General features: G+C 20.4%; 6 protein-coding genes across 6 annotated transcripts; 3 read left to right on the top strand and 3 right to left on the bottom strand. All coding sequences in view use genetic code 6, as the record gives it.

Moving 5' to 3' along the window:
* Positions 1-1,042: 1,042 nt before the first annotated feature.
* Positions 1,043-3,356, bottom strand: TTHERM_01330040 (AMP-binding enzyme family protein; the record flags this gene model as incomplete). Its single annotated transcript, XM_001029742.2, has 3 exons — positions 1,043-1,206; positions 1,265-1,512; positions 1,573-3,356. 3 exons carry the CDS (start codon positions 3,354-3,356, stop codon positions 1,043-1,045), a joined length of 2,196 nt encoding a protein of 731 aa, XP_001029742.2.
* Positions 3,357-3,943: 587 nt separating this feature from the next.
* On the bottom strand, positions 3,944-6,044 carry TTHERM_01330030 (AMP-binding enzyme family protein; the record flags this gene model as incomplete). The annotated part of the gene is made up of 3 exons (XM_001029741.2): positions 3,944-4,107; positions 4,159-4,406; positions 4,480-6,044. 3 exons carry the CDS (start codon positions 6,042-6,044, stop codon positions 3,944-3,946), a joined length of 1,977 nt encoding a protein of 658 aa, XP_001029741.2.
* Positions 6,045-8,690: 2,646 nt separating this feature from the next.
* TTHERM_01330020 (hypothetical protein) lies at positions 8,691-8,840 on the top strand (the record flags this gene model as incomplete). Its single annotated transcript, XM_001029740.2, has 1 exon — positions 8,691-8,840. One exon carries the CDS (start codon positions 8,691-8,693, stop codon positions 8,838-8,840), a length of 150 nt encoding a protein of 49 aa, XP_001029740.2.
* Positions 8,841-10,983: 2,143 nt separating this feature from the next.
* On the bottom strand, positions 10,984-13,071 carry TTHERM_01330010 (AMP-binding enzyme family protein; the record flags this gene model as incomplete). The annotated part of the gene is made up of 3 exons (XM_001029739.2): positions 10,984-11,147; positions 11,210-11,457; positions 11,510-13,071. The coding sequence occupies 3 exons, from the start codon at positions 13,069-13,071 to the stop codon at positions 10,984-10,986; spliced, it is 1,974 nt and encodes a 657-aa protein (XP_001029739.2).
* Positions 13,072-14,016: 945 nt separating this feature from the next.
* TTHERM_001329999 (kinase domain protein) lies at positions 14,017-17,660 on the top strand (the record flags this gene model as incomplete). Its single annotated transcript, XM_012796951.1, has 14 exons — positions 14,017-14,058; positions 14,117-14,166; positions 14,358-14,447; positions 14,693-14,782; positions 14,947-15,036; positions 15,270-15,359; positions 15,532-15,621; positions 15,704-15,793; positions 16,033-16,122; positions 16,299-16,388; positions 16,605-16,694; positions 16,963-17,052; positions 17,289-17,378; positions 17,576-17,660. The coding sequence occupies 14 exons, from the start codon at positions 14,017-14,019 to the stop codon at positions 17,658-17,660; spliced, it is 1,167 nt and encodes a 388-aa protein (XP_012652405.1).
* Positions 17,661-18,838: 1,178 nt separating this feature from the next.
* On the top strand, positions 18,839-23,438 carry TTHERM_01329990 (kinase domain protein; the record flags this gene model as incomplete). The annotated part of the gene is made up of 10 exons (XM_001029737.3): positions 18,839-19,220; positions 19,503-19,552; positions 19,784-19,852; positions 19,915-20,372; positions 21,214-21,303; positions 21,626-21,715; positions 22,031-22,120; positions 22,443-22,532; positions 22,847-22,936; positions 23,255-23,438. The coding sequence occupies 10 exons, from the start codon at positions 18,839-18,841 to the stop codon at positions 23,436-23,438; spliced, it is 1,593 nt and encodes a 530-aa protein (XP_001029737.3).
* Between the last annotated feature and the right edge of the window lie 134 nt (positions 23,439-23,572).

Genomic DNA, 23,572 nt, shown 5'->3' with positions numbered 1-23,572 from the left:
TCACAAAAAATGTGAGTATAAATCCTAAAATTGTACCTTTTTTTATTTACTAGCTACCAATATTAAAATAAAATTAAGATGAAAATAAATCAAATTTTAAACAAGGCATTATTTTTAACTTTAAGTGGTTTATTATTGAATTATTATTACTTCTACTTTTGTCTATTGCTATAAATTAAATTAATTTATTATATATTTGATAACAAAGTTAATCATTTACCCTTTTACCTTTGATGCTATTATCTATTTCTTCAATATTGATTTGTATAAAAATTAGTTAAAGGATATAATTATTTATATAAATATAATTTTCTTACTTCATATATAAGTAATTATGAGGAATTATTTATTGAAACAATTATCATTTAAAATTTACTACTTAATTTTGAATAGAAGCAATTACTTTAATAAAAAACTAAAAAATCCACTTATCTCATAATATTAATAAATAGTATTCAATGTAATTGTTTCTGTCATAAATTTAATTATTTAATCAATTTGAAAAAATTGTACTATGAAAATAAATTGTAAATTGATTATTTTATTAAATGTAAATTTATAAAAGGAGCTTTTATTTTTATGCTATATTTTATAAGAAAATTTCTTTTAAAATGACTTATTGCTATTTAAAATATCTAATTAATGATAATTTTATAAGATAGTAAATATTTCTTAATAAAATTAAATTTTATTTAAAATAAATATAAAAAAAAGGTTTTCTAACAAAATAAATGAAAATAAATTATTACAAAAGTCTATTATCTTTCACTAATTAAATAAGAATAATCACTTTGATTTTATGATATTTTTACTTACATCTTAAGATTATATACTTAGCAATGATTTGTTTAGTAGTGTTTCAGGGGGGTTATAGAAAATAAATTTTTTTTAATTAAAAAATAATTTATTGTTTTTTCTCTCAAAAAAATAAAATTATTCAATAAGTAAAGAAAAATAGTATTTAATTATTAATTTATTCAAAAACAATTTTAAAATATAAAATATTTTATAAGTTAATACAAATTATATAATTTTAAAATTTTCAAAGAATTTAGTTTGCTTTTAAAGATTATTAAATTCTTCTGTCTATCTCTGAAAGTTTTTATTTATTTTGGCATCTCTTTACAAATTTTTCGATTTAATATTATTAAAGTTTTTCAGATTTTAGAATAGCATACTGAGTCTCATAATAATTTTTGCTCATTTCTAGTTATTTTAAATTTTAATGATAATATAAAAAATCACTATTTATTTGTTTGTTTACTTTTTTATTTTGGGTCAAAATTGATGCTTTGGTTATTTTATTCTAAAAAGGAGGGAGAAAACCCAATGAGTTTTAGAGCAGCTAATTAATCTTTTCTTAAAAGTATCATGACAGCTTTCTTTAAAAAGATCATGTCATTAATAAAATTTAAGATATCAAGGTCTTAGCTAACATGATTTTCTATTTTTAATTGCTGGTCTTTATTTAATTCTTCAATTGAATCAGATTTTTGTCTTTTTTTGCAAAATCTATTTTCATAATTTACTTTTTTAAATAAAATACAAACAAATGAAGATATTGAAAATTACTTAAATCTGAAGATGTGCCTATAAAGTTTAGAGGAGATGTCTTTATCTTAAACAGCTTACAAATTTCTAACACATTGACTCTCATTCAATACTTATTATTCTTTGGTTTAGTTTATTTGGGTATGGTTTTATTTTGGTTAATCTTCTTGATCAATAATCTTAATACAAGTTGTCCCTTTTAAATTGCAACTTAAAAAGAGGTTTTATTAACTTTCTTTAATGTTTGCCTTTTACTGATAGTTGTTATTTCTAACAGAAAACACTTAGTCTAAATTAATACTTGATGCTTATTAATCTTCTATAATTTATTTTTAAATGAAAAAGTCTTAGTTGCATTTAGAGGCATCTTCTTCTTAAGATAATCTTTTTTTTTTAATTTATTAAACCAGCTAATTATTTGTTTCTATCTCTAAATTTATGTGTTACTCTTATTGTATATTACAGCTATTATCAGATTATTATTATCGACTACCCATATTTAGTGAAGGTCTATAATGAAATAAAGGAACAGATTTAGATTTTTGCTATTCGTCTTCGTTTTTTATATCTATTGATTATTCTTGATTAACTTGTTTTTAATATTTTCTTAATATTTTCATTTTCATCTCTTCATCTATTTATTACTTTTTACTTTAAAGCTATTATTATTCATTATCTAATTGCTATTACTAAATTTTACTATCTTCATATCCTTAATGCTATTTTGATTTTATTAGTCCCAGCATTGATAAATAATTAAATTAGTATAAATTTTTCAAGAATAGCATAAAAAAATCTTTCCTTATCGATCTGTTTGAAACAGCTCTGCCAATATGACCCAAAAGCATTAAAAGTGTAAAAATACTATTTACAGAAGCTGTAACTTATGGAAGTGTTGGAAATTAAATTTAAATTTGTTAAACTAACTCATCAGGATAAATCAAAACATGACTATAACAAGATAATCCCATGCTCTGAGAAGCATAATTTCTGTCTAATGCTTGATCTTACTAATCATACTATATTGGAGAAGAAAAACTCATTTGAGATTATATTAAAGAGCCTGTCTTAACAGAGGTTATTTGTTTTTAGGTTTTAATTCTTGATAAAATTAGCTAGTTAGCTACTGTATAAACGTATGAGTTTCTATAGTTCACCTAAATCTATTAAGATGTTGTATTAAATTATGATGTATAGAACTTCAATCTTAAGAGAGCATTTATTCCATTGACTATATTGTCTATTTCTGTCTAATTAGCGCAATTTTCAGGGATAGTTGTTTTAAAGCTATCCAAATCTTAGCACCCATAAGTTAATATATTAATTTATGTCTGTAAGCTATTTTAAGTATTAAGAGCAAAAGTATAATTAGATACTTTAGAAAAATCTAAACATTTATAGCCTAATAAACTAGGACTAGTGCAATCAATTATATCTAATAAGATGCTAGAATAGTTTTTTTGATCAGACTAATATAGCTAGGCTATGTAAACAATGTATGTCTTATTATTTTAAATTTAAAGATCTTCAATAGTAAGGTTACTATCGTATTCGAATCTAAACCCTATCATATCATTTTTTAACTCCATTTCTATGCTATGATCACTTATAAAACTTTGAGATCTAAAATTAGGATCTAATTAATTAGTTGAATATTGGTATAATATATAGACAAGATAAGTTGCAGAGGTAACTAGGACAAAAAAAGATAGTATCGTTCCAAAAATAGTACCTTTTTTAGCGTATTAACTCCCAATATTAAAAAAAAAAGAAGAGGAAAACAAATCAAACTTTGAGTAGGACATTTATTTTTAATTTTAATTTATTTAATTTGATATTTTGAATTTTATTACTATTTCTATCTCAATTACAAAATCGCTTTTATATAAAGTGATTAAAGTTTTCTATAATTAGTTACTTGTTACTATTACGATTTATTTGATTTTCTTTTACTGAACACATTGCCTTAAAATATGCTTGAATCAAAAATTATAAGGGCATTATAAAAAAATTTACACTATAATTTGTTTATTCTATTTGAAATTAAATGAAAAATTAAAATATTTTATTTATTATAATTACTAAATATTTTTATAATTATTTCAATGCATTTTTGTGTTTTTTTAATGTTTAATTTACAAATAATTTATAAAATGAATAAAATAGTTAGTTACTCATCGTAATTTTTTAAATGATTATGAAAACTCCATTTTTAAAAGTATTATTTTAAAAAAGACAAAAATATTGCTACATTGATTAAATAAAAATAAGCTAGTTAAATAATTATTAATATATTTCAAATTTTCAAAGAATTTAATTCGCTTTTAATGATTTTAAGATTCTGCAATCTATCTATGTCAATTTATGATTATTTTGATACCTTTTTAAAAACTCAAAGAATTTAATTCGCTTTTAATGATTGTAAGATCCTGCAATCTATCTATGTCAATTTATGATTATTTTGACACCTTTTTAAAAACTTTTCCATCTAATACTGCTATAGCTTTTCAGATTGTAAAATAGCTTATTGCATCTCATAATAACCTAATTAATTTTCTAATTTTAAAAAAAATTGATTTTTCAATTCATGAAATTGAAATAATTTACATTTCTTTTATGAGTTTGCATCTATGCTTTTAAGATCTAATTCTAAAATATTTGGAGAAAATCCAACTAGTTTTAATGCTGCTAATTAATCTTTTCTTAAAAGTATCATTATCGCTTTCTTTAAAAAGATCATATCATCAAAGAAATTTAAGATGTCAAGGTTTTGGCTGATTTGGTTCTCAATTTTTTATTACTGTTTTTGATTTAAAACATCTGCTTCTTCAGGTTTCTTTCTTTTTTTGCATAATCTTTTTTAATAATTGAAATATTTTTTATTTAACATTTTAAAATTCATTTTTGAAGAAATTTAAAAATAAATACCTAAATTTAAACATAAGCTTTTAAATTTTTTTAGAAGTATCTTTGTCTTGAATAGCTTTCAACTTTTTCAAGCATTGGATCTAATTTTAATCAAAATTTAGGCTAAGATCTTCTAAGTGTTATTTATATTAACTTTCGCTTAGATTCTTCACAAAATCAATATCTTTTAGATTATAATTTATAGATTGGTTAAATATGCTATCTCTGAATAGAGATTTTTACTAAGTATATTAGTGTTTTAAAGAAAATGCTGAGTCTGAAACTATTAAGGTTTACTTATCATCTATACTTTATTTTTAGATAAATTAATCTTTTTAACTGTTGAAGATCTTTGAAGAATCCTCTCTAATAAATGATTTTTGTTTTTAATTCTTCTTATCTTGCTTCCTACTCGTTTTTTTCTCTTAGATTATTGAATTTTATTTTTAAAACATATTATTAGAGCTGTCATTCTATTATAATTGCTATTTTTAAGATTGGAATATTGGTCTGAAATTAAATAAAGGTATTTATTTAGATTAATTTAATTCGTCACTATCTTTTATTATTGTTGCTTCTTCTTCATTGATTACATCTTAAGCTTAGCTTAGTTCTATTAATTTTTGTTATTATTAATTTACTTAGAGTGATTATTGCAATAGTTATTATTAAATATGCTATTAAGGTGGGTCATTTTACTTTTTTCTTTCGTCTTATTAAGAGGTTTTTTAAAGATGCAGCATTTACAAGTAGTTTGATTGATACAAATTTTTCAAGAAAAGCATAATAAAATCTTTCCTTATTGAATGACTGGAAACTGCCCTTCCAATTATACCTAGTAGCATTAATAGTGTAAAAATGCTGTTTACTTATGCAAAAACTTAAGGAAGAGTTGGAAATTGAATTTATATTTGCTAAACTATTTCATCTGGATATATCATGACATGACTATAACAAGATAATCCAATACTCTCTGCAGAATAAGTTCTATCTAAGCTTTAATCTGACTAATCATACTCTATAGGTGAAGTAAAGCTCATTTCAGATTACAATATTAACCCTGTTTTCACTTGGCTAATTTACTTTTTTGTCTTAACCCTTGATAGAATTGACTAGTTGGCCACAGTATACACATAAGCATTTCTATAGTTCACCTGGATTTCTTTGGAAGTAGTATTAAATTGCGTGGTAAGTAATTTTAGCCTTAATACAGCATTTATACCATTAACTAAATTGTCTATTTCTGTTTAATTTGCACAATTATCTGGAACTGATGTTTTAAAGTTGTCCAAATCTAAGCAACCATATGTAAAAATATTAATTTATGTTTACAAACTGTCTTAGGTGTTAAGAGAAAATGTGTAATTCTATACTTTAGAAAAATCTAAACATTTAAAACCTTTTAGACGAGGACTGGTGCAATCAATTATATCCAACAGAAAGCTAACCTGGTTATTTTGATCAGACTAATAAAGTTAAGCTATGTATACTATATATGTTTTATTATTTTGATTTTAGAGCGTATCTATACCAAGATTGCTATCGTATTCAAATCTGAACCCAACAAAGTCATTATTGAGTTGCATTTCAATTTATTATTCACTTATAAAACTTTATGATCTAAAAGTAGGATCTAGCTAGTTAGTTATATACTGATATAAAACGTAGATAAGATACGCAGCTGAGGTTATTAATACGATAAATGTAAGTATGGTTCCTAAAATCGTGCCTTTTTTTACTTGTTAGCTGCCAATGTTGAAAAAGAACTAAGAAGAAAACAAATCAAATTTTAAACAAGCCATAATTAATTTGCTATTTTTAATATTACTCTTAACTTTTACTTCTACTATTTTACAATTTATAGTTTTTTTCAACTTATTAGATAATTTGCAATAATTAATAAATTATCCATAAATTAATTAATCATCGATTCCAGCAATTTCCCTCCAAGATCAGAAATAATTTACATATATTAATGTAGAATGTACTTAAAAAAGTCACCCCAAAAATGTGAATTTTCTCCACCAACTTCAATTATGAATAAACACCAAAAATTTAAAAAATTAAATAAATTTCTTAATTACTCCCAAAATTAATTTCACTCTCTACATAATGTGACTTTAATATATATATAATGAATATTTACTTATATAGTTTTGTGTAAACACTAATTTTAATATAATTTGTTAATTTTCAATTCAATGAATGAGTGAATAACTTTAATTAAAGGAGATCAGTTTCAAAAATAATTATTCAAATACACTCCATCAATTAGAATAAATAAATAAATTGTTTTTTAATCACTTTATAATTACATAAAAAAAAAGTGAAATAATAAATGAAAGTTTTATATAATCTAATTGAAGTAATTTTTTTATGTGATTTTACAGAAGAAATTATTTTTTGAAACAAAAAAGCCTTTAAATTCTTCACCATCAACTAACTCACTACTTAGTCTTTTCTTTATTTTTTAAATTAATTTATAGATATTTTTCATGATTAAAATTTTTAAAAATCTAAATAAAATTTCAAAAAAATAATTTTTTGATAGCTATTATTTAGAATTATTTAAATTTAACTTAGAATGCAAATTATATTGCGTACTAATTTATATTAGCTTAATTTTTTTTTATATGATATATAAAAGTCATTATAATATTGAAGATAAATAAGTAAGTAAGTATAAAGTATGAATAATGCACTATCTTAAAGCATTTATCTTTCAAATTTAGTTCTTTATATCAATTCCAGAAAGTTAATTTTTCTTCCATTTCTATAAAGCTTACCTTTCTTTGTTGTCAGGATGAGATTTGTCTCGCTGAGTTAGCTTATGCTTTGCTAAAATTTTCTCATCTCATAAGCATCAAGCTATATCTCAAGTAAAATAATTCTCTTGATTTCTTTTATTTAAAATTTGAAAATGTTTTTTTTTTCTATTTATTTATTTATTTATTTATTTATTAAGTTACAATAATTTCTGTGTTTTTTCAGACTTTAACTTGTAAATATATTAAAATTATTTTGAATTATATTTTTGATATATTAACCTGTACTAATTTTAAAATTAAATTAGAAATAGAATAGAATAGCAATACTCGCACATAAATATGCACTCAGAATACATCTTAAATATAATATTTAAGTTTTATATAATTGATTTATTTTATTAGAAATTTTGAATCAACCAACACTAGCTCTACTACCTTTGAAACATTGAAAACTCAGAACGAACCTCTGAACCTCAAACCACAGTATATCCTAAATTTTTATAAAATTAATTTTTATAAAATTTTGGTACATATATATTCCTAAAAATCAGAACATAATAATCAGGCCCATAATTAATGAGGATTTATAGTATTGTTAAACAAAGATATTAACTTTTTTATTAAATATAAGATGAAATTTGATTAGAACTTGGTCATATTTTTTATAATAAAAATTTTAATAAAGCAAATTAAAAGGAAACTCTTTAAAAAACACTAATAAATGTTAATAAAATTTAATTCCTTTCTAATTTTTAGAATTGAAATCTTTTAACGTATTTTTAATTTTATAATTCCTAAAAAAAAATAGACAGATCAATAAATAAAATTTTTAAATAAATTTTTACATAATAAAAAAAAATTTCTGAATAGATAATCTTAATTTAACATGCTAATAATAAACTATAAAATTTTTAAAAATATAATAATAAAGATAATAATTAAATTAATTAATTAAAAGCTTCAAAAACTTCTAATTTTTACAAAATTTTCATTAAAATTATTAATATTCATTTTGTCTTTGTGATTCAAAAAATAATTAATTATCATCCATAATTTAAAATATAAAAATAATAATTAAAAAATATGACAGTGAAATGTGTAAGATACATTTAAATATCTACATTAAATACATTTACTTAATTAAATTCATATAATTTTGCTAAATAAATCAATAAACTAAGATTTTATGAACTAATCTCTTTATTTTGTAAATTTTTTATTCAAATTTCTCTGATTTATCCATGAAAATCCATCTATTTTAAAAAAATATGAATTTAAATTCCAAAATATATTAATTTTTATTAATATTTTTCATTTATTTTTCTTATTTCATAATTGAAATACTAAAATGAAGAGATTTGTTTAATTTTGAATGAAATATATTAATTTTTTTGTTTAATAATATTAATTTTTTTGTTTAATAATATTAATTTAATTTAGTTTAAAATTTAAAATTTTGTTTAAATGAATAAATAAATTCGTTTTTACGTTAGAAAGAGTACTAACGTTGTAAGATTAGGACACACTTTTAAAGAAGAGCATAAATTCGATACACCTTATGTTCCTATTGGATTTCCACTTTTGAAATACAAGAGATAAATTTATTAATTGTGAATTAAATGAAATTATTTTATATTGAATATAAAAATCTATTGTACATAAAATATAATATTTAGTTATATTTACTTTAAATAAAGCATCAAAATAGAAAGATTTTTGCAATATGTTAATGATAATCCTAAATCTAATGCTCCTTATGTCCCAATATAATTACAACTTTTATTAAGTATAAATAAATAAATATACTTAAATTCCTCAATAAATATGACACGAAGATATTAATAACACAATTTTCTGAAGAAAAATAAAACTAAAAATTTTAAGGTTTGAAGTAGGGGTTGATTGATCATTACTATTGAAGAACAATAGTATTTCTTATTTCAAATAAGGAAAGTAAAAATTAGTATATTTAAAATAAGTATTTATTAAGATATTCAAAATTATTATGAGAAAATTTTAATATTAAATAAATTAAACAAAAATCCAATAATAATTTTTACATAAGATCAAGTGTCAAAGTTTGTATATTTATACATTTATTTAATGCAAAAGCTAAACTTGAAGCTCCTTCATCGCTTATTTAATTACCACTTTTAATAAAATATTAAATATATAAATTAAGTATATTTAGATAATTATTTTTACTAAATCATTAAATTTAAATTTTAAAGATTTTTGCAATTTTTTATTAAGGCAGAACTTAATATTTTAGCACCATCTTTTCCAATTTAATGTTCACTAATAAATTATTTAACATAATTAATTTTGTAAATATTCAAAAAAACATTTAAAAAAGATAAATAAATTAATATGAAAACTAATTTTAAAAATTAAAACAAGAAAGGATTAAAAATATAGATGGATATAATATTTCTATCTATATTTTTATTGATAAAATAATTTGGGATAAAAAATAAATTTTAGAAAAATAAAGAAAATTTTATTTGATATCAAGCTTTAATTAAAGAGATGTGTTTTAAGCAGTTTGCTAAAATAGAGCATAATTATTTTGAAACAATTTGTGCTACAATTTCGTTATTATTTTTAATTTATCATTTAAATATTTTATTTTAAATTAAAATTAGTAATAATCATTTTTAAATTTAGAAAAGCAAAAACTTGTCAAATTTAAATATCCCAATAATCTTTTGGTTTATCAATATTAAACAAAACTGAAATAATTTAATGCTTATGATAATTAAATTTATTATACCTTAGGTCTAATTCTAGATCTGTGCAACAAGAAATAGAGGAGCTTAAAAACTTTTTTTATGATAAAGTTAATTAATAGCATTATTAAGTTTAAAAAAAATCTATTACATCCTCTAAATTATCAAAGTGTTATTTCTTCTCTTACATATTTTTTTAAAAAATAATTTACGAATTTTAATTTTATTAAATAAAAAATTAATATCTAAAAGAATGATTAATTTAAATTAGAAAAAAATTATCAATATAAAAAAAAGAAACTAAACAAAATATAAATGAAAAAGTAACAATAAAAAAATATATCACCAAAATAATATTTTAAATTAGAAAAAGTAAAAAAAGAATTTGATTTAACTCCTCGTTAATTAAGATTCAATTATATTATTAGCTAAAAAATATTAGAAGTAAAAAAAAATTAAATTAAGATAAAATTTTTAATAAAAAAAATTAGAATTTTCATCAAAAAACAAGTTAAATCTTTGATTAAACATTTTTACTTATTTTTTCTTCTAGCATGTTCAATACTTGCTTCAAAACCATTTTTATTTCTTTTAAATTTTTTTATTTATTTTAAATAATATTATTTGTTTTACTAAATATTGGAACAGGCAACTTTTTATTAAATGATTATATATCACTCTTAAAATTTCTATATTTTTTGAATTAGTATATTTCGGTGAAAATAAATAAATAAATATAAATGATAATTTCTATATTTATACTAAATTGTAACTCTTCTTTACAAGAATAGTTTGATTTTTTAATAATTTGAGTATATAAAGAAGGACATACAATCTGCTAAATTTCATTTATTAAATATATTAATTCTTATTTAAATTACCTTTAACTTTTATAAAATTAAAAGAAAGAAAGATATTTAATGTGATGTGATGTATTATTATAAACGAGGATACATTAAAATTGAAACTAATTAAATGACACAAGTAAATTAAAACAAAATCATTATTAAAATTAGAATTTTTTATTATCAAATTGATTATTAAATTTTTAATGATTATAAAATTCTGTTATCTATTTGAGTTAGATTTTTATTATTAGAGCATCTCTTTAAAAATTTTTGTATTTAATATTCTTGTAGCTTCTCAGATGATAAAATAGCATGCTACATTTCATAATAACTAAAATATGTTTCTTATTTTATATTTTAAATATATTTAAAATAAATATAATAGTAATGAATATAAATATTTTACTTATCTTGTCTAAATTAGGCCCTAAACTTTTTAAATCCAATTCTAAAATTTGTGTAGAAAGCCCAATATGCTTGATTGCTGCTAGTTAATCTTTTTTTAATAGGATCATTACGGCTTTCTTAATAAAAATAATGTCTTTTAAGATACTTAAAATATCTAAATCTTAGTTAATATGATTTTATATTTTTTCTTTCTGTATTTTACTTAGCTTGTGGATTTATTCAATTTTTTGCCTTTTTTTGCAAATTCTTTTAATAAATTAGTAAAATTTAAAGCATTAAATATGAAGAAAATAAATACCTCAACTTCTGAAGATATTAATAAATAATCTTCCATTTTTTACTTTTATCTTGAATTTCTTTGAGCTTTCCTTCAGTTTTATTATTGTGATTTTTATTGATTTAGTTCATAAAATCTTATGTTTAGTTTTCTTTATATTTTTTGTTCTTATTATTTGCATTCACTTCAATTGAATTAAAACTCATAGATACGTTAAGAAATTTATCTTTATATATATTTTTTTGATATGAAGTTTAATTTTAAGAATAAAAACGAGAATCTGTTATTATGCTTGTGGTTTACTTATCATCAAAACTTGATTTTTAAAAAAAAGTATCAAAATTAATTTTTGAAGCTTCATCTTAAATGGTATTCGATTCCATTTTCTTTAATATAATTGATTATTTTGTTTTTCTTAAAATAATATCTTTAGGATTTTATAGTGATTGTTTATTATTGTTAAAACTACTTTTGTCATGCTTTTACTTTTTCATGTTAAATGTTGGATTATACTAAAATATTGGTATTTTTTGACATTGGCTATTTTTTTCTTCATCTTTTATTTCATCTTCGCTTAAATTTACATTTTCAAAATTCAATTTTTCTGATTCTATTTTTTTTTTATTGTTTTGTTTCGTTAGCTCGTAATGCTTCTAATTTTTCTTTTATGCTTCTTGAAATAAATTGTCTTGTAAAATCTGAGTCTATTCAGATTTTGAAGCATCTTTAAATTGTTAAATTTGTGGAAAGTTTGTTTTGTATAGATTTTTCAAGAAAAGTTTGAAGAATTCTTTCTTAATTGAAGAATTTGAGGCAGCTCTACCAAATATACCTAATAACATTAAGAGTGTAAAAATACTATTTACTTATGCAAACACTTAGGGAATAGTGGGAAATTATATTTATATTTACTAAACTAACTCATCTGGAAAAATCATTACACGACTATAACAAGAAACTCCGATGCTTTATGCAGCATATTACCTGTCTAGAGTTTAGTCTTGTTGCTCATATTATATAGGAGAAGAAAAGCTATTTTATGATTGTATTATATATCCTGTTTTGACTGAAGTTATTTGTTTTTATGTCTTAATCCTTGATAAAATTGACTAGTTAGCTACTGTGTAAACGTAGGAGTTTCTGTAGTTGACTTGTACTTCTTTTGAAGTAGTATTAAACTGGGATGTATAAAGCTTCAATCTTATAACAGCATTAATTCCATTTACAATGTTATTTATTTCTGTATAGTTAGCACAATTATTAGGTATTGAGGTCTTAAAGGTGTCTAAATCTTAGCAAGCATAAGTCATAATGTTAATGTAGGTCAACAAGCTGTTTTCAGAATTAAGAGAAAAAGTATAATTAGCAACTTTAGAGAAGTCAAGACATTTAAAGCCAATAAGTCCTGGATTAGTGCAATCAATAATATCTAATAAAAAACTGGCTGTACTGTTTTTATCAGACTGATAAAACTAGGCTACATAAACAATATATGTCTTATTGTTTAAAACTTGTAGCTATTCTATGCTTAGATTACTATCGTATTCGAATCGGAACCCAATCAAGTTGTTATTAAGCTCCATTTCTATTTTTTTATCACTTATAAAGCTTTGTGATCGAAATGTTGGATCTAGTTAATTTGTAGCATATTGGTATAAAATGTATACCAAATAAATACATGAAGCAAATAAAACAATCAGAGAAAGAATAGTTCCTAAAATTGTGCTTTTTTTCTTATGCTGGCTTCCGATATTGAAAAAAAATGTTGATGAAAATAAATCAAATTTTGAATAAGGCATTCTTATGTATGTATTATTTAAATGATTAATAACTACTTCTACTAATTTTTAAGTTCTTATATTTCTTTGTATTAATTAATTTAATGGTTGAGATGAGATAGTTGATTATTTTTGCAATTAATTTTAATTAATTAAAGAGTGGATGAAAACAATTACTTATTAAAATTACATTAATAGAAAATAATAAATTGTATTCTTTATTTTTTGCCATTTAATGACTATTTTCTTAATACATATAAAATGTTTAAAAGAAAATAGTCCAAAAAAATATAAGTGTCAATCTTGTTGATAAAAAATAAATTAAAGTCCTAATTTTAGCTTTTTGATTCTATTCATTTAATTAAAAGGAGAAAACTTTATAGTTTTATAATGATTTAATTGTTTATTTATTATATTTTATCAGAATATTTTTATTAATTTAAATTCATAAAATTTTTTTATTTAATAAAATATTTATTTAAAAACTTTAAGCAATATAAATATTATTTCTTAGGGCTATTAATATAAATACAAGGAATTTAAAAATTTTCATGCTTATTTGTTTTTGGTTGATAGATAATTTTTTTTCTTTAAATAAGTATTAATCGAATTGTTATGATATATAAATCTAATGATTTGTAGAACTCAATTCAGCCTTAATTTTATTTTCATTAAAAATAAAGAAAACTGTTATTTTTAATTAATTTTTTAGTAACGAAGTAATTTAAAATTAAAATACAAGTAAAAGAAATGGGTTTATAATAAAAAAAATAATTTTTAAATTTAGAAGATGTAATTGATGATTTTTTATTTAGATTTTCTATATTCATTTATTTTCATTAATAAAAAGTTTGTAAATTCTCAGCTATCATCTCACACTAATCTTGAAGTAAATCTGATGTAAAAAAATAATCTTTAATATTTACTATTAACAATTTTAATTAATAAATAATTAGATAATCAAATTTTTTAAATAATTCTTATATTTACTCAAATCTAAAATTTAAATTTATTTCAATTTTGTTTGCTTTGATTTAGCTTTTATTAATTTTATTTCATACTATACTCTTTTTTCTCAAAAAAATAAAAAGTATCAATTAAATTGATGAATAGAATGTATAAGTTTTAGCATCTGCTTTAGCGAAATGTGTCAATCTCTCAATTTTGACACTTGAACTTGGGTAAACTTTTTACCAATATTTAATACTTTTATTTTGTTAAATATAAAGAAAAAATAGATTTATTTTTTTTATGTAGTTGATTATTTTTCCTCTTTGCTATCTTATGTATTTGTGATTATTAGCTTGCTATTTTTTCTTATTTTTTTAACTTTTACTTTGTTGATAATTTTAAATAACTGTTATCTCTATTTTAATAGTTATTTAATTTTTAAACTGATTAATTTATCTAAAATATAAAAAAAAAGATAAAATTAAATCGGAGACTAGGGATTAAAATACTTAGGATCTGCTCTATCAAAGTGTTCTAATCTATCAATTTTGACACTCTAACTTTAGTAAATAATAACCTAGTTTAATTTACATTTTAAATATTTTATTTCATTTTGATTATCAAATTTTTATTTTGTTCAATTTGTTTTTATTTTTTTAAATTATATACTTGTATTTTTAAATTAAAATTTATTTTTAAAATAATTAATTTTCATTTAAATAAATAAAGTAGAAACTTAATTGGTGGATAAAGTGTTTTGGATTTAGGCTCTGCTTTAATATAGTGCACTTCTCTTTCAGCTTTTACTCTTAACCTTTGGTAAAATTTTATTTAAATCTTATTTTTTATTTATTTTATTAAATAATAAGTTGGATATTATGAAAAATCTTTATATTAAAATTTTTTTAGATTCTAAATTAAAATTAATTTTTCTTTCTTTCTCATTCATTACTTCATTGTTGAAATATTTTCAATTTCTTATGAATTATTTCAAATTTTTTTGATTACTATGAAAACATAAAGCTAATAAACTACTAATCAAATATAAAAAGGCAGAATTCAATATGTGACTAAGGAGCATCAAATTTAGGCTCTGCTCTATAAAAGTATGAAAATCTTTCAACTTTAATACTTAATTTAGGGTAAAATAAAATTTTTATTTATTATTAAACAAAAAAAAAAGGACAGATATAATTTTTAATATTATTAGTTTCTAATAATATATAATGTCATTTCTCATTAATTAACATCATCACCTTCCTCAAAATAAACAGCTAATTTTTGTGTTATTAATTTTTCTTAAAAATAAAAAAGTAGCAATTCAATCGGCTAATAAGGAGCATTCAACTTAGGTAAAGCTATAGCGAAATGTACTAATCTCAAATCTTTGACATTGTGGCTCTTGTAAAATAGTTTATTAATTTCTTTGCTTTTATCAATATTTTGTGTTATTTATTTAGATATATATATTTTTCAAAATATAAAGTAGCAATTAAATTGGCTCTTAGGGTGCATTAGAATTAGGCTCTTCTCTAACAAAGTGCTTTAATCTTTCAATTCTAACTCTTGACCTTAGGTATAATTTATTCAAAATTTTATTTTATTTATTTCAGTCATCAAAAACTTAGAAATTAAATCTATCTAAAATTAAAAGCTTATATTTGCTTTATTGTACTTAATTTTTTAAGACTTGTTAATAAGATATTAAATAAAATACTTTTATTTTTATAAGTTTAATTTTTTATCTTATTTTTGAGCTTGTATTGTAATAAATATTATTATTGCAAATAAACTAATTTATTGAAAAAATTAAAGTAACAATTAAATTGGCAACTAAGGTGCGTCAGATTTAGGCTTTGCTATTTCAAAATATTCTAATCTCACATAATTTACTCTAAACCTTGTGTAAAAATGCTTTTTAATTTTTTAATCAAAAATAAATGAAAATATTTACTTTATTGGTTCTTCAATCACTTTTTTGCTTTTTAGAAGTTAACTTTTAAATTAAAAATTTAATTTTTGACTTCTTCTCACTAAAAATTATCTTTTTAACAAACAAATTATCTTAAAATTATAAAAAGATAAAATTCTATTGGTGACTAAGGGGCATCGGACTTAGGTTAAGCTGTATAAAAAATCTCTAATATATCAACCTTTTCCCTCAACCTTAGGTAAAATTTTATTGACTTTAGTTTTATAGTTTTTTCTTAAAGGATAGAGTTAAATTGATAGATAGGTAGAGTCTTTTCATTAATTATATTTTTTGATTTTTCACCTCTTATTTAATTTACTCTATAATTTTTTTTTTAAAATATTTTTTTATTCTTTTGCTTTAAATTCATTTTAAAAATTTCCATAATAATAAATAATTTTCTTACTATTCTTAGTAATAACTCAATTGATGCAAAAGGCGCATAAGATTTAGGTTTTGCCTTATCAAAGTGCCCTAGACTTTCTTCTTTGACACTTAGCCTTTCGTAAAAATAATTTTTAAATTTTCTTATTTTAATTAATTGTTAGTAATTTCGCTAAATAAACATTAAAAAAACAAATAAAAATAATTTTAATATTTTTAATATTTATTCATTTTTAATTCTTGATTATTTTATTTGTTAAAGTCTATTTATTTTTTATTTATTAACACTTTTATTTCTTCAATTTAAAATTAATTATTAAACATATCTTTATTATTTTGAGTTTGAAAATAATTTTCAAGGAAAGAAAAAATTTTTAAATTATAAATAGATAAAATTAAATTGGTGACTTGGGTGCCTCAAATTTAGGTTCCGTCTTATCTTAGTATTCCAATCTGTCTTCTTTAAATCTTATCTTATCGTACTTCTATTAAGTCTATTTAATGAATACTTTAAATTTATTTACTATGAATTAAAAAACATTTCTAATTTCTTTCTATATTGTTTACTAAATTTATTTAAACAAACTTTACATTTTTATATTTATATCCATTCTGATTATTATATATTTTCTTTTAAATTCTATATCAAGACTTTGATTTTATACTTTATATTTTTCCATTTTAAAGAAAAACAATTTTTTTAAATATCAAAAAGTAGCAATTAAATTGGTGCTCTGGGTGCATCCGAATTAGGATATGCTTTATCAAAGTGCTCTAGTCTCTCTGTTTTAAAACTTGACTTTTGGTAAATTATGTTTATTTGTTTTTATTGATAATATTGTTATTTATTAGGTTGTATAATATTAATAAAATAGATATTCTACTTTTTACATGATTACTTTCCTTTTTTTTATTTTAAATTTATTTTATTATCATATTTCATGCACACATATAAATTATGATTTTTTTGTGATAAAATTAAAATTTTTCAACTATTAACAGGGACAATCATTTCTTGATAAAAAATTTAAGGATTAAAGTTCTTAAAACAAAGAGATTAGTGAAGATGCAAATTGAATAAGATTGAATAATAATTAATTTTATAAATGGTTTTTATTTTTATTATTTAAAAATAAAACTTTCTGTTGAATGATTTATGATCTTTTATAACACACACAAATAACTTTATTTTTTATTAAAATAAATTATTACTCATTCATTATTCATTAATAAATTATTGTATTTATGGAAATAAATATTTAATTTAATTTTTCACGTTAATTTTTAATCTATTTACTCTTTCATTGAATAAAATACTATTTTTAATAAAATGGAAAATGAAACCTAATATGTTTTTTTATTTTTAATAAGCTCATTTTGATAATTTTAAAGTTAAATTTACAAAAATTTTTAATTTCATTATTTAAAGTTAAATTTATTTGTTAAAAATAAACTCTTTAATTTTTTAAATGAAGATAAAAAAATCTTTTAACATCATCAGTATTTTATTGTATTTTTCAATATCATTGCTTAGAGATCCAATAGAATATGCTAGAATTTTCAAAAATAGAACTTTTTTAAATATCTTGCAACTCAAAAAGCTAAGGTCAACAAAATAATATAAAAATATATTTAATAACAGATTATTAAAAAAAATATAAAACAAAAAAATTGAACTAAAGGTAAAATAAAAATTAATTAAATTTTGCTATTTTATTTGATTTATGAGAAGATAATTTAATGTTTTAAAAGTAAATATTTTGATAAAATATTAGAAAATTAACTTTGCCTATTATATTTTTAATAAAGATGATTAATCTTTTAATTTCTTTTGACCAGATTTATATTTGGTCAATTTTAAAAATTCTTGTTTTCTTTTTTATTTAGTTTTGATAAATTAATAATAATATTTTATGATACGATAAAGTGAATTTGCTTGATATAAATTAATTAACATTTAAATTATTATGTATGAAAAAGAATAAATTTGATTTGAAGATTTTGGGGAAAGTCACAAACTATTTTTAGTTTAATTATTATTTTTAATTAAATTAACTAATAATTTTTATACTTTTTTAATTAAAAAATTTTTATAATTTAATTAAGAAAAAAACAAAGAAATTAATTGAAAGAAAAGAAAGGAATAAAAAAGGTAAATAAAAAAGATTTCGTTATAAAATATATTATTTAAATTAAAAAAAAAATTTTTTATTCTTATTCGTTAAACATTATAATTATTTTATATATTAGCAATTGTTACTAATCATGCAATAATAACAAGACACTGAGCTTAAATATTAGGCACCTGAAGAAAAATTTAAAAAAATTTTTGAGGACTATAAAAAGAAACATGAAGAGAATATGATATTTGATACAGATGAACTAACATCGATTTACAATGAGCTTCAAAAGAAGAAGATATACTTAACATCTTACATTTCACAAGGCGGTAATGGATGTGTTTTTGAGGCTAAGTATAATGAAGAAATAGTTGCTGTCAAATGTAGCAAACCTAAATTCTAAAAAATCAAAGAAGAAGAAAAAATAATGAAATTTTTAAAGGATACTCCTTATGTCTTTAAATCTATCGAAGAGTTTTTAAATGAAAAAAAAACAAAATACTATCAGATTTCTAAAAAATATTAATGTAAAAATTCATATTTTTTTCCTTTTTAGTTTCTAAATATATTCAAATTTTTAGGATAAAAAAATTACTTTATTCTTTTTAATAAATATTCATTCTTTTTATAAATATAAGTTTGTGGTTTAATGATTAATATACAAAATAATAGTTAGAGTTTTTAAATATATATATTTCTTAATAAATAAATATTTCAAATATATAAAATTTGTTTTTAATCTTATTGAGTTAAATTTTATACTATTTATAAGTTTATTATAGCCTAAATTCTTATTTTAAATCTTCAAGGTGATTACGGAGAGTCTAAATTATTTAAAGAAGGATCAAAAACTTACAATGTAATTAATTAATTAATTTATTTATTTTTAAAATTTAATTACTACTTCAATTAGTTTTAGCACTATTCGTTTTTAGAATTTCAACACTTGCTTTTAAAGCATTTAATTTATTCAAAATTATTAAAGGTTTTCCATTTTTCTAAAATACAAAAAATTTTGTTTACTCTTTTTTTATTTGAAGCTATTTCTATAAATTTATTTGTATTTTTTTACATTCTTAACATTTAAAAGCTCAAAGGATTTACAAGAAAGTATGCAGCTCCTGAAATAACAGATGATAACGGTTTCTTCAAAATCTAAGTAAATTTATTAAAGGATTCTATTATTTATTTACTTATTTTTAATTTAATTTTTATTTATAGTATGATATTTATGGCTTAGGAATTATTCTTCTTGAATTAACCCTTGGAAAGTTTCTTGAAGATGGAGATTGTACTTTTATCAGAAAAGGAAAATTACCTAACTATCTAAGCAAAAACGCTTTATATTAAGATATTAACTAAATTATTATTAAAATGCTTGAAATTTTGCCTAATAATAGAATCGATTCTTTAGGACTAACTAAGCAATTAAATGAAGTAAGACTAAAATTAGAAAGTTAGTTCATTTATGCGGTAAAGGACAAATTGGATTTTACTGAATCTAATTTGATGATTTCAAAATTCAGACAATCTTTTCTTAAATTTAACTACACAAGCAAACAAAATGAAGTCAGATTAGATGAGTACAAATTTAGAGGTTACAGTAATCTCTCTAAATTCGAGGAATTCAAGGAATGTATTGCAAAAAGGTTAGTTCATCACTTAGATCTTGATTTCAGGTATACATTTTATAATTGAATAATTTTAAATAGATAAACAAATTTCATTTTATTTATTTTTAAAATAAATAATTGAAATGACATCAAACATTGATATATGATTTAAGAAATTGATATTTTCTCCCCAAAATAAATCTAAATTATTTTTTAATTTTTTAAGTATCTAAACAAAAATTTGTAATTTTTCCATAATTTAAAATAAATTATTAAATGCAAATAAATTTTAATCCATAATGAAATCTACTTATTTTCATTGAAATTAAGTTATAGTTTATCAGAATTAGTATAAAGTTAAATATTTTAAAAACCATTTATTTTAGACATCTTTATTGATTCATTCATAACTTTCAGATTTAAAGTTATTAAAAATTTTAATTGCTTAACAAAATTAAATGAAAGATAGAATTAATTAATATAAATTCAAAACGAGATATAAAAATTCAATAATTAAATTAAATTAAATTGAAGTTAAATACTTAAAAATTTTATTTATTTATTTATTGTAGAGTTTATTTACTTCTCTAAATATCTCCCATTTCATTTTTTAGGTCTTAATTTTTTACTATTAAAATAAATTAAAAAAGTTATTATTCTCTTTTTTAGGCTTTGATAAAATTTATACAGTATTTATATTTTAGGATTTTTTATTTTATTTTATAAATTCTTATTTTATTAACCATAATTTTATTTGCTTGTAAATTGAAATGATATCAAAATAATCAAAATAAATACAACTTTTTAAAATCTTTAGCAAAATCATTCATTATTAACCCATTTATTAATTACTTTTCTATTTTATTTTCATTATTTTCAACACATTCATTATTTATTATTTTCATAGGGAGAATTACCTTGGTGCAGATGGAGCTAAGAACATTGGAATGAGCTTGGAGAAGTGCCAAAATATAACATCTTTGAATCTCAATCTATCGTAATTTAACTAACTATCAATTTATTTAGTTTGTTTTAATTGATTCATTTGTGAAATTGAAACTTAAAACAAATGGGTTTGGAGAATTAATTGATTGATTGATTGATTGATTCACAGCTCATAAATTGATTTTTGATTTTTTTTTTGTTTAATTTTTGTGCATCTAAATTTATTTGTTTACGAATTCAAACAAATATTCCAAATAAATTGCATCAAAATAAATACCACTTTTTAACATCTTTAGCAAAATCATTCATTATTAATTCCTTTTCTATTTTATTTTCATTATTTTCAACACATTCATTATTTATTATTTTCATAGGAGTAATGAGCTTGGTGCAGATGGAGCTAAGAACATTGGAATGAGCTTGGAGAAGTGCCAAAATATAACATCTTTGAATCTCGATCTATGGTAATTTAACTAACTATCAATTTATTTAGTTTGTTTTAATTAATACATTTGTGAAATTGAAACTTAAAACAAATGGGTTTGGAGAATTAATTGATTGATTGATTCACAGCTCATAAATTGTTTTTTGATTTTTTTTTTTGTTTAATTTTTGTGCATCTAAATTTATTTGTTTACGAATTCAAACAAATATTCCAAATAAATTGCATCAAAATAAATACCACTTTTTAACATCTTTAGCAAAATCATTCATTATTAATTCCTTTTCTATTTTATTTTCATTATTTTCAACACATTCATTATTTATTATTTTCATAGGAATAACAAGCTTGGTGCAGATGGAGCTAAGAACATTGGAATGAGCTTGGAGAAGTGCCAAAATATAACATCTTTGAGTCTCAATCTAGGGTAATTTAACTAACTATCAATTTATTTAGTTTGTTTTAATTGATTCATTTGTGAAATTGAAACTTAAAACAAATGGGTTTGGAGAATTAATTGATTGATTGATTGATTGATTCACAGCTCATAAATTGTTTTTTGATTTTTTTTTTGTTTAATTTTTGTGCATCTAAATTTATTTGTTTAGGAATTGAAACAAATATTCCAAATAAATTGCATCAAAATAAATACCACTTTTTAACATCTTTAGCAAAATCATTCATTATTAATTCCTTTTCTATTTTATTTTGATTATTTTCAACACATTCATTATTTATTATTTTCATAGGGAGAATAACCTTGGTGCAGATGGAGCTAAGAACATTGGAATGAGCTTGGAGAAGTGCCAAAATATAACATCTTTGAATCTCAATCTAGAGTAATTTAACTAACTATCAATTTATTTAGTTTGTTTTAATTAATTCATTTGTGAAATTGAAACTTAAAACAAATGGGTTTGGAGAATTAATTGATTGATTGATTCACAGCTCATAAATTGTTTTTTGATTTTTTTTTTGTTTAATTTTTGTGCATCTAAATTTATTTGTTTAGGAATTGAAACAAATATTCCAAATAAATTGCATCAAAATAAATACCACTTTTTAACATCTTTAGCAAAATCATTCATTATTAATTCCTTTTCTATTTTATTTTGATTATTTTCAACACATTCATTATTTATTATTTTCATAGGGAGAATAACCTTGGTGCAGATGGAGCTAAGAACATTGGAATGAGCTTGGAGAAGTGCCAAAATATAACATCTTTGAGTCTCAATCTATCGTAATTTAACTAACTATCAATTTATTTAGTTTGTTTTAATTGATTCATTTGTGAAATTGAAACTTAAAACAAATGGGTTTGGAGAATTAATTGATTGATTGATTGATTCACAGCTCATAAATTGTTTTTTGATTTTTTTTTTGTTTAATTTTTGTGCATCTAAATTTATTTGTTTAGGAATCGAAACAAATATTCCAAATAAATTGCATCAAAATAAATACCACTTTTTAACATCTTTAGCAAAATCATTCATTATTAATTCCTTTTCTATTTTATTTTGATTATTTTCAACACATTCATTATTTATTATTTTCATAGGAGTAATGAGCTTGGTGCAGATGGAGCTAAGAACATTGGAATGAGCTTGGAGAAGTGCCAAAATATAACATCTTTGAATCTCTATCTATGGTAATTTAACTAACTATCAATTTATTTAGTTTGTTTTAATTAATACATTTGTGAAATTGAAACTTAAAACAAATGGGTTTGGAGAATTAATTGATTGATTGATTCACAGCTCATAAATTGTTTTTTGATTTTTTTTTTGTTTAATTTTTGTGCATCTAAATTTATTTGTTTAGGAATCGAAACAAATATTCCAAATAAATTGCATCAAAATAAATACCACTTTTTAAC

The sequence above is a fragment of the Tetrahymena thermophila genome, assembly GCF_000189635.1.
Source record: "Tetrahymena thermophila SB210 genomic scaffold scf_8254685, whole genome shotgun sequence".
In the NCBI taxonomy this organism is placed as follows: Eukaryota; Ciliophora; class Oligohymenophorea; order Hymenostomatida; family Tetrahymenidae; genus Tetrahymena; species Tetrahymena thermophila.
This window is presented reverse-complemented; position numbering and strand designations above follow the sequence as displayed.